General features: G+C 43.9%; 1 protein-coding gene across 1 annotated transcript; it reads right to left on the reverse strand.

Annotated features, from left to right (window-relative positions):
* Nucleotides 1–205: 205 nt before the first annotated feature.
* Nucleotides 206–17,353, reverse strand: AP1S3 (adaptor related protein complex 1 subunit sigma 3). The gene is made up of 6 exons (XM_086843731.1): nt 17,309–17,353; nt 16,734–16,832; nt 3,973–4,151; nt 2,671–2,779; nt 1,618–1,755; nt 206–689 (listed from the first exon to the last, which is right to left on the reverse strand). The coding sequence occupies exons 1-6, from the start codon at nt 17,309–17,311 to the stop codon at nt 654–656; spliced, it is 564 nt and encodes a 187-aa protein (XP_086699857.1). The 5' UTR covers nt 17,312–17,353; the 3' UTR covers nt 206–653.
* Nucleotides 17,354–19,679: the final 2,326 nt, after the last annotated feature.

Raw genomic sequence — 19,679 nt, forward strand, 5'->3', positions numbered from 1 at the left:
ACCTACCTCCAAACAGTATTCAGATTAAAAGGAGGCACAGAGTGCACTGTAGGAGCAGTTGGAGCAGTCTTATTAGCAAACTAGAACAGAAAAGAGAAAGAAGACAGTGAAAGAAAGAGGCTGCCCCAAAGAGATGTGTATTTCCTCATATACTTCAAGGGTTAATTTTGTCACAAGAAGTTTGTGAAATCAGGGCCCACAGCAATTTGGCTTTTAGAAAAAAATTATTATTACAGCAGAATAACCATTACATTCAAAATAATGGACATTTGTACAAAAGTAGATTCATACAGTCAGCAGTGAACAAAACTAGTAAAAATACCTCTTCAAAATGTTGTCAGAGGAGCATTTTGTGATGACAAAACCCGTAGCTAAAAGACATGGTGCAAAACAACAGCTGAGTCCAGCAAGGAGCAGAGAAACTAGATTGGGGTAGTAACAACTCTGAGAAACTCATGTACAGAGTAATGCAAAGCACAGAATTGTTAAACCCCTTGCTACATTAGCTGACTTTCATCTTCACCATTATACAAACAAACCCCTTCAGTTACTGGTTTTTGGTATTTCTTTGAGGATCTGGCACATTGGGAAGCAATTTCAGGAAGTGCACTTTAGAGGTTCATACAGCAGTTTTCTCTTCAGGTAGTTTAACACTAAAATGCAGGCTTGTTCATGTATTCTTCCACTGTCTAGGAAACAACAAAAAGAGAAAAGAAACAACTGATGCATTATGGAGTGGTACAGTAATAATCATAGAAACCCTCTTGAGGACAGCTTTAGTTTTGCAGGAAATTAGGTAAAATTGATTAAAATGCAGAAATAATGCCACTTTAAAAACATGTAACAGAGTGGTTTAAAATCTGACATTTAAATCATGCCATAGCACAGTTATGGCTAAACTCATCATGCCAGTGGCCTTTGCACACAGTGCTGAGTTTCATGTGCACAGGGCAGAGCACTGTGAGAACCTGCTCAACTCCCACAGCACGTCCCAAGCCAGTTCTAGCACTGTGCTGCTCCCGTCAGCATTGTGATGGATCCTTCACTACTGAGGGAAAAATGAATGAAACCCATCACATTCAACTGTTTTTGCCATTCCTGACTCAATGGTACCTAGTTACAAGTGAATTCCTGCAGGGTTCTGAATAAGGGTTACATATTTGTGCCTGGCAGAAAAACTACACAGGTGCTTCTGAATGAAAGCAGTTTGCCAGCACATACTATTTCCAATTTTAAATGTTAATAGTAGGTCATGTTTCCAATGTATTAGTGAAATAGAAGAGATTTTTCTGTCTTTACATATACATACATAAAATATAACCCTAGATTATGTTTTTATATTAAAGAAGTATCTTAGATACATCTTAAACTATTTTTAAATAAACTGTAGCAGTTAAGCTGCAAGAGAGCAACAGCTTTATATAAAGAGCCTCTAGATGATACCAGGAGGGCTGAATTGAAAGCTTATGTAACTGCCCTGTTGTACCTGTTGAAACCGAATGGAAGACACACTTGGATAATTAAGTACCAGAAGTGCTTAGCTGTGTTTTCATCTCCTGTCAAACAAGGGAGATGTAGGAAGGTGAGGTGTTTGCCTTTTGTCCTCCTCTGCCTTACCTCCTGCAACATGTCAGAGTCTTCTATGGCTTTCACTGCAGTCTTCTTTGAAGTCTCTTGTACTTCTCCACCAATTATAAACTCATCAAGAATAAAATAAGCTTTTTCAAAATTGAAGATGATATCCAGCTCGCACACCTGCCAGAACAAGAGGCCACAACCACATTTAAATCACCTGTACAGTATTATATGCACTACTATGCCAAAAGCTGTTGTGATGATTGAATATCCTCAGCATATGCACCCCTGTGGCAGGTAGCAGGGTGAAGAAATAAACTGCATGTTATGTAATACTGAAGTTTCTGCACATATCCTCTCCACATATACAGACTTGCAGCAAAGATACTCCACTTTTTTATTAAGTTCATGCTGGTTGTCAGAGCCCAAAGCTGGCCCACTAATCTTATCACAGGTCCTACAGAGCCCTTGTAATAAGGGTTACAGTTTCACAGAGCAAGACAATTCCCTGCCCAGCAACAGCCACTAACTGCTTTTTAGTTTTGAGGCAGTACAGACATGAGTCATGGCACACTGATTTAACTAAGATATGAATTAAGGTAGGCAGGATAATTTCAAAAATATTCAGAGAAAAGATGGGTGTCTTGTAGTCTCCAAAGACTTATTTGGACCTTCTTTAAGTCTTTTCTTTATAAACATGCTGATTTTATGTTTTGCCTCTATGTCCTTAATTGTTACCCAGTATTATGAGACAAACAAAACCAGTATATCTTACAATGTCAGGAGAGAGAATTAAAGTACTTTAACCTGCTTTGAGTTTTTAAAATAATTTTTCCTGAATCTTTCCCTTCAGATTCTATCCTAAGACAGACATACAAAGCATCGAGATTAAGATTCTGCATGAGTGGAAAAAGGATGGAAAACCAATCTTATGATCATTTCAGCATTATTTTATAAAATACCCTAATAATTTCATTCTGAATTGAGAGCACCTGCATGGCAAGTGCAGCAGGTGGAACACAAAGCAAATCAGCTGCACATAGTTTTGTTTATCGGGCAGACAGGAATGAGTTCATGGGAGAAAGTGAAACCTACGTTTCCAAAGTATCTGTCCAGGAGCTCCACGTATCGATGAACGACCTCTAGTGTCAGGAGCTCATTATCCTGGTCTTCTATTGCACAGCAGAAATACAAACTAGCATACCTGGGGAAACACAGGCAAAAACATGGCAGTGAACAGCTGGGACCTCAGTGCTCTGCTCATCTCTTAGAGGTCATTCACATGACATTTAATTCCTATCTAGTTTCTAAAATAAACATTTTCTTTCACTCTTACAGTGTCCCAGGGAACATTTTAGAAGATCAGATGATTTAAACAAATTATTGTTTCAGTTAGAAGAACCAACTTCACCCTTGGTAAAGTGGGACACCTGTAACACTGGACATAATAAAACAGGCAATAAATCAGTAGTAAGTAGTTCTTTCAGGTCTTTTTCACCTGCTGCAATAGCGCTATAGTAAGTGAGGTTCATTAAACTGTAGGACAAGCTACCCCTTCTAATTAAAAAAACAAAAATAAGGCAAAGCTGAAAGGAGTTAAATCTCAGGAAGCCTGCTGGCTGTCAGATGACAGTGCTTCACAGACAGCCAGAATGCACGAAGCTGCTTAGACCAAACAAGCTTTGTAACTGACTCGCACCAAAACTTTATGTTTAAACCAACCCATGATCTATTCAGCTTGCTGATACTGTGGCTGGAGGCCAACTTGTCACAGCTTCTGGTCAGATGTTTATATCCTTCCCTTCACAGCATGGAACTCAGTTTTTGCTAAATGGGAGATGTTTAATTTACCCAGTGTACTACACATTAAAGCTAAATTTGTTTGCTGCAACTTTAGGAGAACAAACAGGCAGTTAGCATGAGGCACTGTGTAACTGGGGACCAGTAATTTCTTTGGAAAAGGAAATAAGAATTAATACTTTCCAGAGAAATAAATATTTCAAAACCAAAATTTGTCAAAATTATGAAAGTGTCTTGGAACAGTTCCTGCAATCTCCACAGCTGATAAAACCCAGCACACACATCTCAGCCAGGTTACCCTAGAGAATTTGAAAGGGCAGGGAGGTCTAATGCCTTCTAAACACCAATACCTATAAGGTTACTCCTGTTTTTCTCGTTTGACAGACTGTACAAGTATTTTGCATCTCACAATTACCCTGCTGGTTTGTCCAGGGACACACTTGTTATACCCAGATTGCCAACGGCAGGCTCCTAACTCAGCCCCTGCACCACGAGTGTTGTTTGCTGCTTTTCCTTAAGTGAGTCTTTCTTCTTCCTCTTCTAGAGAGTGTTATTCATATGAGTAGTGATTATACATTCTTACAAAGTTACTCACACCTTTTGTAAACAAGCTTGAGGTCTTTCCAGTCAACAAAACTACTTGTTTTTTGATTGCGAGACAAAATAATCTGAACAATTTCTCGAATGATCTTTTTCTTCTCTTTATCAGGTAGCGTCGTGTACCATTTCTGAAGCCTTAACTTCCCCTGCCGACTGAACAGCAGTATAAAGTGTATCTAGAGTAAACAAAGCAACATGGTTAACACCAGGGCCATGGCCAGGGAAGAGCATTCCTCTGCCTGGCACCAGAAATCCGAGTCCTGGCCACACACCTCCAACCCTGGCACGATGGTAGGACATGGTGTCAGTGAGATCTGGGATAGGCTCAGCTTGGGAAGGATCACTCCTCTCTCCTGTTTCTTTCCCAGGCAGCTCTTCCCTCCCTGTGGCACATCTTCCCTAGGTAAACCCTTTATATCCTCCACCTACCCATCCTCCTTACCTTGTACAAACAGCAGCTTTGCTTCCTTTTCTGCCCCTGCCCTGGGGAACAGGAGGAGCACCACCACTTTGCAGTGGTGAGAAGAGGGCAAAATCAGATACCCCAGTGAAGGGAATAAAGACTTATCCACAAAAGGCATAGGGAAATCAGGATCAGTGTGGCAGAAGACTAGAAATATGAAGACTGAGATAGTAATCATAATCACTAACAACTCTAATATTGCCCTACTTCAGATCACAAAACAGCAGGTTCCTAGAAGAGATAATAAGGGGCAGAAGAAACCTACTTTGGAAAGGAAGCTTGACTGGTTTTACTGAAGAAATCAGGGTATTATGAAAATAAGACAATTGTAATGACAAAGGACAGAGCTCAGTAAATGATACTGTATAAAATAAAGGACAGTATCTAAACTGTTCAAAAATTTCAATTTTAAAGCTAGTCATAACTTTACAAGGTTTGATCTATGATTTTTTTCCTGCTTAGCATAAGCAGTATTACTGAAATACACCACAGCCAGCTTTTAAATACCAGTGGGGCTTTGGGAGAAAAGTATCAATTCACATTTATATAAATAGTAGTATTAGCAGGTTAAAATAACTGACCATAGTGTAAAATTAGCAGTATAGAAACCCATTCATCCAGAGCATGAAAATGGCTTTAAAGAGTGCAGGACATCAATTTGAGGACAACATCCTTCCCCAACAGGACATCTGCTAAATGGAAAAAAGCCCTACAAACCCACCTGTAGGGCAGGGGAGGAGATAGAGATGTTTTTTAGAGGCTGAAGACATCTGAACTGCCCTGCTCTTGCCAGGCATCCTGACTGCTGCTCTCACCAGTACCAATACCAGGACCTGGGGATTTGCAGGAAGGGAAAGTGTAGCTATATATCCATTTGTATGGCAGGTACACTGCCAGTTGTCCATACAGTGACTGCTGGCTTCCTCTGATCCTGGGGGGACCTGGGAGAAGCACAGGAGCCTCACTTGCTCCCAATCCTCGCAAAACCCTGACCCAGCAGGTCTCTTACAACATCCCTCACCATTAGCCTAACCTTATCCTTCCCTAGAGCTTTTCAATCTATACCCTAATCCCTTCTGCTCCTTGTTTCCTCTTCCAGTTTATTGCTGTACCTATACCTCATCACTACATTTCCAAGTGAGGACTACAAATGTTCACAATCACTATCAGGATTACACGGCAGATTTCTGTGAAGATACAATCATTCCACACTCTGACAAAGTCTGAGCAGAGAAATTTCTACACAAAAGAAAAAAAAACAAAAACCCAAAAAAACCAACAAGGAAAATCTACTGGATTTTAAACAAAGCATTCATTCATAATTCAGAACCATTCTCTAGCTATTGAGTTGCATAGTTGTTGAGTAATCTGGAGATAAGAGTTCTGACTATACTGAGAAAGACTTAAAATATGGGATTGTTTTAGGGAAAGAAGGAAGGTTTCAGTGATGTGTGTCTGTGGCAGGATCTACTGCTGGAAACAAGGCTCTTGCCATCGTTAGTCTAATGTGCTTTGTAAAATTACAAGAATTTTGTAGCTGCCTTCTGTTGAGTCCTATAATACTCTCCAGACAAGTCTGCTAAATGAAAACAAGTGTGCTGCTGGCAGGACACATGGCCTGATTACAGTGAAGAGCAAAGCACCATGATTTTGCCTTTCTCTGCCATATTACTGGTTTTGACATGGCAATCTTCCAGCTGCCAGGGTTACCCCTTCCCAGGGGATGTAGGGACAGCACTCCCTGTCCATAAACTTGCCCACTGAGAGGAGCTAGCTGAATGAAAGGTTATTTTGCTTGCTGCACAGCACTTTAACTCCAAAGCCCTTGTAAAGATGAGGGTGTTTTGAAAAGCAGAGCATAAGTTCCACAGATAAGAGCAGCAGGTCCGCAGGAGTCCATCTAAAAGCTATTGGGTACAGGTAGCAGCTATTGGATAAACAAATTTCTAAAAATATGGTGAATCATCAGATAGGAGAGGATGATCAGATTTGACTGAAAATGCAGGGAATGAGTCAACAAATATATGAAAAACTGACAGCATGTTCGGCATAAAGCTAAGAGTTTTGTGACATCCTCTGCCTGCTGTGTTTCAATAGGAAAAGAAAATGAAAAGGCATTGTGGTTTAGGGTCAGCTTTTGGACCCAAGAGACCTTAAACCTGAGTGCCTGCATGTAATACACATATATCTGCAGAAGTGCAACCTTATGCCCCTAAAAGGTTAAATACCAACAACCCAGGGAATCACTGTGAATATTACCACCACTTTCTGCCAGTCAGTTACTTCAGGATGTTATGTTTCACTCTCAGGAAAGCGAGCTGCTCTCCACTTAAAACTGCTTGGAGACCTCCACTGTTCCTACTACACATGCAGGTGATGACTCACCACCACTTTTATGAGCTGTGGCAATGTTCTTTGCAATCAGAAAATATCCATTAATGCTCGTAAATGCATAAACATTCATACATAAGCTCCAAAAATCTCATTGTTTGGGTCTCCTGTCCCACGCTGCTTCATATGCAGACTGTAACTCTGTACCTCACATGGCAATTTTATTATTACAGTAATATATACATCCAGAAAATAGAGCCTTTACTGTAGCACAATTCTAAATTCTACAGTCTGCAGCAAAATAGTGCACCCTCAAGCCTAGGTATGTATCACTGGCCAGCCAAGAACTACCGTAACAAAACATGACAGAAAGCTGCGTGTACTTAGGAGTAAAAATATTGTGTGTAGGGTTTCTCTTCTTTTGGTTCCTCTTCCTTTTTCTAATTTCTGAAGCCTCTTCAATCTGTAATCAATTCTGTGGGAACTCTGTAGGAGGTACATAATACATTCTTAAAAGGTTAAATGGCTTTCAGCATTTTCAATTTCAGCATCCAGTACTGCTCCATTCAGTTCAGCTTTGCTCTGCCCAGCCCCACTGTCACGACACAACACATTCCTCACTCTCGTGGCTCTGTTCATTACATCCCACTAGAAAGACTCTGATGCATCAATAAACCTGGTAATGTTGAAGTACTGCACAAACACAAATCTAACAGCTCATCTGTTCCTTGCTCCTTGACTGTGAAAATGTATTTGCTTTCCTATAGTGCTGATGACAAGAGAGATGTTGATTAAGAATTTTTTGTTTGGTTTTCAGCAGCCAAACTGCAAATAGAGGTAGATTATCCTGCAATGCTTTACTCATCTTTAAAAGTTGTAATTCCAGAGGAAAACAAAGGCAAATGACTTGCTACAAGCAGAATACCTTGGAAAGCAGAGTGTTTGGTTCCCTTTCTTACCATCCCAGGGCATGCTGGCTGTGACTAACAATCACCAGACCCAGGGCCCATGCCAGAGGGAATTTTTAGGTCCGAGACTGAGTGGGTTGGGATGAAGAGTACAGTTCCTAAGAGAGCATTGGCTTCCTTCACACGTGGAGTCTGTGGAGACAAGCTTTGGCCTGGGAGCTGAGAGTAATTTTATTAGCTTGTTTTACTGAATCAAACCCAACCACCCACAGCACTGTGCAGGATTACCTCCATAAACGTCAGTAAGTAATCAAAATGACTCCATTTTCTATTTGTAGGCTATTGGAAAAATAGTTTGTTGTGGTATTTTTTAGATCAAACTTTTAAACCAGATTTCTAAATTGGAACTCTATCCCCTTCTCATGCATCTATGAATCAAATGCAGCAGTAAGTTACTTAACAGACTGGAAAGTTATGGGGCCTTCTGTTCTATCAAGATCTATAAAAGTGTACCAGGATAAAAAACAACACCCTTACTTTCAGGGCTACAAAAAAAAAAAATTAACTGCTAGACTTTGACATTAAATGATCTATCAATAAATAGAACAGACATCAAAAATACAAAATATGGAAGGTTTGCAAATTCATGAACAGCAAATAGACGACAGATGAAACTAACACACACTGTGATTTTCTTCAACCTTCCTTGGGATACTTTTCCCTCCTTTAACTAATGGGCTGTAATAATCTGATAAGCAGCTCACCCAAGCCTGTCTCCTGGACTGTTCCCTGCCAGGATTACAGGTCCCCTTTGGTGCAGCCTTTGCCACTATTTGGCCATTATAAACTTCAGACTGATCAAACACATTACAATTGGCTCAGTAGTTTCAAACTTGGATCATTTCTGCCTTTACAGAGGGTTTAAAATTTAACCTAATCTGCAACAATTAGTACAGCTGTCTAAAAAGGGTTGTATTACATGCACAGCAAGCCACATGCAGGGGTAGCAGATAAAAATGAAAGGGACTTTCCTTTCCAGAGAAATTTCTCCAGTTTACTGTTTAATAACACAAACATGTAAAAGATGTCCCATTTCTTCCTGCAAGGTGATCTCCAGGGTGTGCAAGAGGCTCTAATTCACCCCACTGTGAGAAAGGACATGCACTAGAACTGCTTCTCCTCCTCCTGTAATTCAACCTGCATAACATTTGCTGACTGGTTCCAAACCTGTTCTGTGGCATCTGGCTTCTCCATGTCCCTGGGGGAGGAGAGGAGAAAGACGGGAACTCATCAAGGAGCCCCAGGGGAGGGGAGGCAGAAGAGGAAGACTGCAGAAAAAAGAGCAAGAATCCTCTTTCCTGTCTGGGTGTGTGGCTGGGCAAGGATTTGCTTGGTGAGGCAGCTCTGTCACTCCAGCAGCTCTGGGCTTACCCTCTGCTTCAGCTGTAACCTCTCCAAATTCGGTTAAGAGCCCTCCAAAATCAAAGCCACCTTTGTAAAACAGACACCCGAAACTCACATATAAATAACATTTGCAAATTAGGAATTGCCTTAGGAATGCCCTTAAACAGTCACCTTGGCAGAGTGAGGAAACTTTCAGCTTTCCTTAAAAACTTTCTGTAGGGCAACAGACAATACATGACATGTTAATCAATGAAAATTCCCAGACCACAATGAAAATCCAGACCTTCAGCTGCCAACAGAAGCCTGGGGAAAACCAGACTGACTGGCTGTACCTGGTGGAGAGGAAGCAACTTGCTATGATAAAGCTCTTTTTTAACTTATTCTGATTCCCCTGAAGTCTGCTTGATCTGCTGCCACTGTTTTAGTCTAATAGAGTTCATATTCTGCTTCCTTTTTACTATTTTTCATTCTTTGCTCTGATATGAAATGATCTGTTTCCCAACATAGACAGCTGTCCAGATGTTTTTATCAGTATTTATTTTTACATCACAACTGAAAATGAACAAAACCTACCTTCATTAAATTATCTCTTTTAAAAATTATGAACATTCACATTATTCCAGCCCTTAGAGCTTTTTTTAATCCCCAAAACGTTTCAAGAATAAAAAATTCCTTTTGGTTTTTGATTTGTTTAGTGAGGTTTGGTTCTGTTTTAGAGGGGGGGAGGAAAGTAAATACTGAAATTAAAAAATTCTGAACACACAGTTGGTTTGGAATGCCAGTAGGGTGAAATGAGAAAGACGTACTGAACAGACCTATTGACCTATTAACAATCTACCCAGATCAGGACAAGACAGAATACTAACACACTCAAGCATAGGTATTTTGGTATTCTGCTGTTACATGAAATCCCATCTGGCTACTGACCTTTAATACACACTCTGGGGCTTCAGACACTTCTAAAGCAAATATGTAAAATTCAAAACAGACTACTTTATTAAAAATATTAATTCCTTACTTGTTTGCTCTGTCACTAAAACATTTATTCACAGCAGCACAGGAGTTGACAGATGCTTGTTAAATACTGTTGGCACTCAGCTTTAAAATTTCAAACACGTACTTAGTCTGCATGATGTAAGCAAGTAAGAAAAAATCAAATATGCACAAACCCAGCAAAACAGAAATCCTGAAGCAGTGTATTGCCTCCTATCTGGCACAGGATTCTTCCTCACTTCATCTCCATTAGGAACATTTCTGAGCAATTTCCCCTAAACAATACATCCAAAGTCCATGCAACAAAAGCTGTGCCAGATCATTACAGGCACACGTGATCATAGTTACACATTGATTTTATGCTTTTCATGATGCTGAAGTCACCCTTACCTTATTACCAAAGATTTCAAATGGACCAGCACACCAGCATTTTAAGGATATTTATAACATATGGTATTGATCCAGACAGCAACAACCTTCTTGATAGCTTCACTTGAGTTAAATAAAACTATAATCAAAACAGTATAGCTGAGCTCAAGCTGCTCCCTCCTGATCTGTAACTAAGGACGTGATCACAAAACTCAAGGAGCTTTCTAATTGCCCAAGCTCCCTCCAGCTCTGCTCCCACTTATCTCTACATCCAGCAGGTTGAGACCTTGGCTCATTCCTCATAAACTGGTGACATTCCTGCCCTGGTGTCCTCCCTACAGCACAGGCATTCACTGGTGACATTCCTGCCCTGTGTCCTCCCTACAGCACAGGCATTCACTGGTGACATTCCTGCCCCATGTCCTCCCTACAGCACAGGCATTCCTGTGCCTCCTGCACACAGGCTGGGCTGTCCCAATGTCCCACCAACAGCGATGCTGGATCTCCTGCCCTGCTCTGGAGAGCAGAGGCGGCACAGATTTCCAGAATAGCTCCAAAGGGGTAGATGCAGGCAATGGCACCCAGTTTTTACAGAGAATAATTACTCTTTTCTTAAATTTTTACTCCTGCAAGTGGAATTACTCCAGTTTTCAGGTAATAAGCAAGCACAGGCCCAGGCTGGAGTTGGCATAAAAGCTGCCTCAGGCTCTGCCAGGGAAGCAGCAGCATCACTGTACCTCCAGTGCTGCCAGGGGACAGGCACAGCAGGGATGCCAGCTGGCTGAGCTCACAAAAAGCAGCAGTTTGAAGAGATTTGAAACAATCATTAACAAGGTTATCGCATCCCTCTGCCTCCTAGGCTGGGCTCTTAAGAGGTGTTTTTAGTTGCTTACTTGTTTTTGGGAGGCAGAGGACACCTTGGTTAGGTTACTACAAGGAGTGGGAGACCAGGGGAGAGGCTGAACAAGGCTGCTGAGAGCTACCCCTAATTCACTACAACCCCAGTGCACTTTCCAGGCACGTGAAGCTATTTTTCCAGCCTGTTCCTTGAACTTCAAGTGAAGAAACGGAGCTAAAATTTCACCCAGTGGGTTCCAGCAAAAGGTGCAGCTCTTTTAGTTTCATTTCCGCTTTATCTTATCAGTTCTTTGCAAAGCCCTGCTACATGAAGGCACTGCAAGTGCCCTTCCCTTGCCTCTGACCTCTCTAGGAGCAAAGTAAAAAACCTTTGCTGTGGGACAAGGCAGGCACATCCACACGGTGACAAGCTAACCTGGCTCCTCAGGCAGCTGACAGACACTTCTCCAGCCAGGGGATTCCCATGGCTGCTGGAGCAGGAACAGCGCAGATGGGCAGCAGCCTCATACCGGTTTCCCCAGCTCCCAACAAAGATGCTCACAGAAAACTTGAGCTCCAAAAGGACCAAAGATACATGTGAGTTCAGATCATGCTTGTAGCTCTGAAAGAGCACAAAATAATCTTCTGGAAACACTAAACTATTTTATTTAAGCATTTTCAATTGAGAAATTCTCAATTTTCCCTTTTAAAATGACATTTTTTTCATTAAGGTAAAAAACCAATATGGCTTTAACTTAAGCATAAACATAAAAGAAGCAACCACTGTTTACAGAAGGAAGGGCCAGAGCAGAGAATCTTCCAAAATGTTTTATATGTTGGCCTAATATTTAGCCTGTAGAATGAGAAAGGATCAGAAATTCATTCTGCTGTTTATCCAAGTCCCATCATGAGACTTGAAAGAAAGGAAATGCCTGAGGTACTGACTCTTTCCCAGCCCATCTCCTGAGCCCAGAGGCTGTAGAGAGCTGCATGCAGCACTTCCCACAGGTTCTCTAGAGCTCAGAGCACACAAGCACTCACCCAACACATCACTGCTCTCCTTCCAGCACACAGCCTTGCACAACATGGCACATCTCTGCATTTTACTCAAACAACAGTGAGCCTGTTTCTCATTCCTCTGTAGTTTGTGCCCATCACTTACCCCAGGGGACTGAGCACAGGATACCGACCACAGAGCTCCTGTGCTGGTTAACAAGTCACTGAGAACTACAAGTGTCTGTGCAAAACTATCCCCAAGCTCCAAAGGCAAGCAGCAAGGCAACTACAGGCATTTGCTGGTTAGTGAAGAGGGATTTTAATGCCCTCCCTAACAGAGGAGAGCAGATGGACATCCTACATACACTCAGCAAGCTAGAGAAGAAAAAAACACTGGTGCATGGAGTACCTGGGGTTATGTCTGTAATACTGAGAAACACACATCAGGACATTCCAGGCCAAACAGGCACTCCAAGCTTGCCTTCAAACACACAAATGTAAATTGTACCTTCCCATCCTACCCCAATGCCTCTGCACACTGTATTCTGACTCCCAAATGAAGTGCCATGCTTGCAGGACTGGATCTTGGAACTCCCTCTCCACATTGCAACATCTGCAGAAATGCAAAGGCACAGGGGTGTCTACTCAAGAAAGCCCAGAGCCAAGGCAGCAAAGAAAATGCAATGACAGCCTGCAGGAATAGGACAGCAGGGAAATGAATGGACAGGGATGGAAATTAGTAACTGGGCACATGTCATGCAGACAGAATTCTTTTCACACGAGCAATATTGTTTTAATTTAGGCATCACTAGCAAGACCACAGATGGCTCACAGAAATGCCTGATGTGGATGCCAAAGCATAAATCTTGCAAATACCTGAGGGACGGGCAGCTCTGTCTGCCCTCCCTGACTCACCAGTTTTGTCAGTACTTTCATCACATTGTCCTTTTGTGGCTCTTGGAGGTACTGATGGCTTCAGAAGATCCATGGGATCGTTTATAAAACATAGGATTTTGAAGTAACTAAAGACATGGAAAAGCAGCAAAATCTGTCATTTTCCTGCCTCGTGACAGACACAGCTGCCCATTATCCCTCCTGCCTTCTTCCTGCATTTGCCCACCCTAAATACCATGGCTTTCTCTAAAGCCCTCTAGGCATTCCACTTCCTAGTAACTCCTGGCTCTGACATGCCTGCAGTTTCCTTATTTGTGAGCAAAAACATATTTATATTTTAAAAAGCAAGTATTATTACATTGCTGATTATGAAGCAAATAATCAGCAGATGATCTATCATAGCATTTCTTTTGCTTTCCAGGAATGAGCTTATTACCCATGGACAGTAAAGTGTGAATGGCAATTCCTGGGTGGCCTGAGCAGGCTCCAGTATTAAACTGTGATGATCTGTAATGGTCATGAGCACTCAGAGAAGGAACAGCCGAAATTGGCAAGTCGGAGATTACATGCTTCCAAAGAACTGTAAAAACATTTTTCCTCATAAATCCCACAAAATGCTATTCTAAAGCTCAGCTGAATGACAGGGAGTAACGGAATGCCAGATTATGGATCAGCCTCTGAGCTGTACACTCTGATCTAAGCAGCTTCCAGAAGGGCACAAGGATAAGGAACAGGGCATGTGTAAAATCACTCTGGAAGTCCCATCTCCAAGAATCACAGGTTTAAGAACTACGGGACAGAAACTGCATGCAAACAACTCACCCACCTGTGGCCCCACCCTCTATGAACTGCCTAACCACTGGGACACCCACTCAGCAGTGGACAGAAAACAGTCATCTACACCGTGTGAGAAAGTATTCCCATTTATTTTTTATACATTTAGTGTCTAAAAATTTCACAGGATGTACCATGACTCTTTGTGTAGCAACAAATCTTTATATTCATGTGTTTCTATCACTTCCCCTGCAGTCACCTCTTTCCAAGCACGAAGTTTATCAACTCAGGATCTTCTAGACAGGATGCCATTCCATTGCCATTATGTACTACCACAGTAAAAGTTCACTACTAGATAAATTAACAAAGAAACAAACACCAAATCAACTTTTTTTGCAATACAGCACAAGAACTGCTGTCTTGAACAACTGACTAATTTATTTGTCATTTTCTCTCCTCTCATCTGTTCTAACCTGTTGCCCTTCTTGTCTTTCAGAGGTAAATGCCTAGAAGCAAAGTTGATTGTTGTTGTGAGGACAATACACAGCCGTGTATTCAGCTCTGGCATGAGTGGAAAATAGGCAGTCATTCTGAGAACAGTAAATAGTAAACTCTGTGCAGAGTTGAAAACATCTTTTGCAGATCTACGTCCATTTTCACAACTAAGGGCATTGAGAGTGTTGATGAGATCAATATTCAGGAGAGCTGAGAGTTCATTTCCAAACACTAGGCAGGTGTCAGCAGCTGCAGTCACAGCAACTAATATTTCCACCCCAGCTTCTAGATCAGTGACTGGTTATCAAATGTCTTGCTAAGTGGAAACAGTGCTTGCCAACTCCTTTTCTATTCAGGCCAAGTACATTTTTAGACCCACTGTGCTCAGTGGGATTATTTTGATCTTTCTCCAGGGTTTCAGATCATGCCCACAAGTACTAATTTGTCTCCCTGTAGTGATGAGCTGCACAGGTAGGAGGGAATCAGACCCTTTACTGTACAGCCACCAAGTCTGCATGCAGAGCTACGCAAGCAGAGCCCTGTATTTATTCACAAAATACTGATAACACTGAGGCAGCAGCAGGATCGAGGTGTTGCAACACTTCCAGGCACAAGAGACTACAGCAACACACGTCCTTGGGGAGACTTATCTTTTTCTCCTCTGTGCTCTCTCCCCACTCTTTGACTTTGTTGAGACAGCAATCCTTCATGACATCTATCTCTGCTGCACCCACATACATCAGGAAGCAGAATTTAGTCTTTCTAAAAAGCCATTTTTAAAAGAAAACATGTTACAAAGCACAAGCTGGGCATAAAAGCGGTGTTTCTCAGCTAGGTATGAAGTGAGCTTTGTTAAATAGACTCTTCCCTGAAATTTGCCTGGAAATCTGCAAGAGAGCAAATAATTGGAACAACCCTCTTGCTAAGACATGGTACCATTTGCACAAGCACCTTTAATTCCATCTCAAAACACAGAAAAAGGTGGCGAGCACAACTCTGTCATTTCAAAACAGAGGAACCAGTTTATAGAAAGTTTAAGTGACCTGTTGAAAGTTCATCACTTGTGAGCCTGGATAAGGTTGTTGGTTTGTAACCCAGCAAACCCTTTTTTCTTGTCTCAACCAAGTGTTAACAACTCCTTTCCAGAGTCTGGATGAGACAAATTTAAAGCTAGAGTTCCCTGACAAAAGCACTGCTTCATCAGCACCAGACCCTCAAGAGAAGAAGAGGTTAACGCTGACAACACTAATATAATGCAGTAACAGGAGCACGTGTTTGTACTACAGCCGCAGAAAAAGGAAAAGTAACATTCTTACTTGTAAGAATGCATACTCACCTTGTAAAATTCTAACCATCAATACAGCAGCCAGACTCCAAATCGTCAGTAAACAGCATTGTTGTAAGCAGTGCTCCCCTGGGACTATTGTGAGTGCTTTGAAAACTGGCATTTGTGAAGTACATGCATCAAGGAGAGTTCTGAGATCAGATTCCCTGAAATCAGCTCCCATATTTACTGACCGGCAAGGGCAAAATAGGAACTCCAGTTGTTTACATAAGCTTTACCAGAGGGAAGTGGGTATGTAGGGCTGTCTCGGGGTGTAACCAGAAATGTTCGGTCTCCACAGAGACTTAAGGCGGGGAGACTGTGTTGCCACCTGTAAACTCATTACTGAGCATATTCTATTTGCAAATATAATGACAGGTACACCTTTCTAAATACAGGAGACTAACATATTTAACATTCTGGCTAAACCACTGAAGAGAAACAACACAGCTCTGCCTTTGAGGATAGAGACAAACAACAGCACTTGGCCTCCACTGAAGGAGTTGAGAGGCTTCTGTCCAGCTGCACTGCCAGTAACTGGTATTACAGGTGCACACAATGGGAAAATTGTGCAAGACAGCAGCTCGGGGCATGCCTGTAGAACCTGCCTCAAGCCTGAATTATCAAGCAGTGAGATGAGGCATCACTGACCATCTCACTACCTGGGAGCCTGCAGCCCCCCTGGGGAAAATCTAGCCACAGTTCTCAGGATGTTGGCCATCATTCGTAGCAAAAGAGAGCATCCATAGCAACCTTTACTGATCTCAGCAAACCAACCGAAGGCAGCACTGGAGAGGCAAAGGATCTCCCCTCCCGGATCCTGCCCGAAAGCCCTTTAACCTGAAGGGCTGCTGCCCCTTGCAAGCTCGAAGAAGCCACTGCCAGCCCTGGAGCCGGGTCGCACATTAAGACTGGTGACCGAGAGACGAGGACAGAACCAGACCCCCACGCTCTGTTGCTGATGCATTACCTGAGGTGCAGCCAGATCCCAGCAAGCCGCAGCAGGCAGTGCAGAAGGACCCGGGCTGTAGGTCATGCTGCAGTCCAAGCCCTGCGTCCACCTGACAACCTGGGGAAAAGCTCTTCCCAATGATCCCGCCACAAGAAAACTCAACACTGACCCGCTTTGCCACCAGTCAGCCTAAACACACCCAGATCTACACGAAACCTCACTCGATCCTTCTCCAGGAGCCGACTTGCACCTCAGCTCCTCGAGTTACAGGAAGACTTTATAAAACCTCCCTCTAACAGCCTTGTTTTCCTGGTTATCTACGAAAGTCTCTCGGCGTGACCCGAGCTCATCCCGAGGGTCGGAAAACAAAACGGAAAAGAACAGAAGTTTCATTTCCCCCGAACAGGTGCAAACCTTGTTCGAAGCCGCCTGGGAACGCCTTGCAGCGCCCGCGGCAGCCCCGCTCCGCCCGGCCTCGCTCCCCGCCCTGACAACGCGCCCGTCGAGGGGCCCGGCGGCTCCGGGGGGCACGGGCGGCTGCTCCCTCCCTCCCTCCCGGCCCCGCTCGGCCCCGCTCGGCCCCGCTCACTCACCATGGTGCGGCGGCTGGCTGGGAGCCGGCCCAGCCCGGCCCGGCCGCCCCCGTCCCGCCCGCCCCGCTCAGGTGAGGCCGGGCCGCATGGCGCGTTCCCACAATGCCCCGAAAGGGAACTCCCGGCGCCTCCTGCCGCCGCTCCCGGGAGCGCCGGGGCACCGCCGGCCTCGGGCAGCCAGGCTGTGCCGAGCCCCCGCCCGCACGGGTGACACCACCTGCTGCCCTGTACGTGCCTGAACCTCTCAGACACCTTTCTCACCTCGGCATTCCCGACGTGTCATCCACCGGCTAGAGCTACTCCCCTGTCAAGCATTCATGCCCTAGAGACACGGGTAGATCTCCAGGCATGATTGCTCTGCTGCCCATCTCCATCAAAATGGAATTCTGATAGTTTAAATACCTTCAATGGCTGGGCTTTGTGATGCTGCTGGATGAGAGGGCAAGACATCAGCAAATCCCTGTGGCATGGGATTTGCTGATAAGCAGCTGGTGCCAAAAGAATGTGCAACATCCACAGACTCGGCACTTGAATCAAAAGATCTAAATCTAGGCCTAAGGCTTCTCAAGCTTGTATGAGGAGTCTGATCCAGACGCAAAGTACTACACGAACATAAAGTGAGCAGACTTAGCATGCTTAAATTCCGTGTCTGTAGTCTAAAGGAGAGACATCTCCCCGAGCACAGCATGCAGCGGTCCGGGACATGGATCCCAAGCGCTCAGGCAGGGAAGAGCTGGGCCCTGCTCCTGGGTGCAGCGGTGCATGGGAGCCATCAGTGAGCAAGGGAAAACAATCCAAAGGGACTCGGGAACTTCAGGGACCCCTGTGGTGTCAACGACAACCCCTCTGCAGCCTCTGGCTTCAGAGAAGGGACACGGATCCCTGGCAAAAAGCACTTGCGCACGTACAGCTGAGAGGGCAGCTGGGTTGAAATCTGCTCCCAGTTGGAAATGCAAATTTGCAAGAGCAGAGTGCAAATGCAGGTGTGTGCTCTTATGCTCATTCAACAGAGTGGAGGTAATTTCCACATTTCCATAACTGTGTGTGACCCTACTCCCCTCAGCCCTCCCTAAGCTTTGGGTTGTTCCATACAGACACACTGCTGCTGGAGTCCTTCACTGCTGGCTCCGTTCTGGTTTCTGCATGTGCCAGCCCCAGCCTGCCAGGCAGCACAAAGCACGCTGTGCTGTGATGCTGCCACTGCCCAGTGCTCTGCTTTCACTTCTGGAGTGCAGCACACACAAAGTGCAAGGCCCAGCTGCCCCACAGATCGCAGTGAGACCTCCTCTGCCCTTCCCGAGTACACATCCCGTGCCCATAAAGCAGCACTATCTCCAGAGGGCAGGAACACTTCACCCTTGGTGCTGTGGGGTGCAGCACGCACCGTGCCGTGCTGCCAGACACCACTGGCCTCACTGGTTTTACTGGGGCACCATCTTGCCTTCAGTGCGCCTGCCAAATACACAGTACAACCAGAATCTGTTAAAGCAGACCAAAACCTTTTACCCTGTTCTCTGAAAGACCCACACAAAGTGCCACAGTACCCACAGTGCCTCTCCCAGGAGATAAACATCTGCCTTCCCCACCATCATGATCATACCCCTGTCCTTTGCACCACCAGCTGTGTCTATACAGAACAACAGAAAGCTGACTCTGCACTTAAACCCCAAACACGCCCTTGGTGAACAGAGAATATTCACAGATAGCACTGCAGCTCTGGGAAATCCAGGTCTCAGAGAGCACTCAGAATTGGATTTGCCTAACACACAAGAATGTGGACACCACAGTGCAGCTGTACTACAGATGTAAGGCATCAATATTTTAATCTCCAAAAGGAATTTAAAATTAAGGGATAAACATACCTCTCACTCCCTACCTGTGTAATTTACTCAGGTGATGGACAATAATATTTTTTTGCCTAACAATTGTTTCCCAATAATTTTACTTTTCTGTGCAAAGACCTTACCTAATTAGGCCATAAACTCAAGAGAACCAGCCTGCTGCTTGTGTGTTTTTGCAAGTAATCAGAAAAAAGTGGCAGTAGCAGCAAATACAACATGCATAGAGTGAACATTAAGTGCAGTGGCCAAAGTCAGCCCCTCATGGCCAATCTTGGAATTGGGAGAAGCTCTACAGAAACAAGCCTGCAGCTATAGGATCATACCTAAATTAGATGCTTTCCAGCTCAGAAGGCCAGGCTGCACTTAATGACTGCCTAACTAGCCATGGTAAGGACTTGGAATTCTCCTCTCTCAGCCTCTCTGCCACTAGCAGTGTGTAGCTGCATAATTTTCTGATAAAGAAGATAACAATCAGTAGTTCCTAGCTGGGAAATTTGAGCTATTAGCAGTGGGAGCAGGGGGAAGAAGCT

This window comes from Cyanistes caeruleus, chromosome 10 (assembly GCF_971803275.1).
Source record: "Cyanistes caeruleus chromosome 10, bCyaCae1.hap1.1, whole genome shotgun sequence".
In the NCBI taxonomy this organism is placed as follows: Eukaryota; Metazoa; Chordata; class Aves; order Passeriformes; family Paridae; genus Cyanistes; species Cyanistes caeruleus.

Bases quoted from the DNA above. Each gene is read 5' to 3' on its own strand.
- AP1S3 (XM_086843731.1), bottom strand. The intron at 4,152-16,733 runs GTAATGCATCAG...TGTTTACTCTAG, and splicing joins GGGATCTGGCTGCACCTCAG to ATACACTTTATACTGCTGTT. The intron at 690-1,617 runs GTAAGGCAGAGG...GTTGTTTCCTAG, and splicing joins ACTCTGACATGTTGCAGGAG to ACAGTGGAAGAATACATGAA.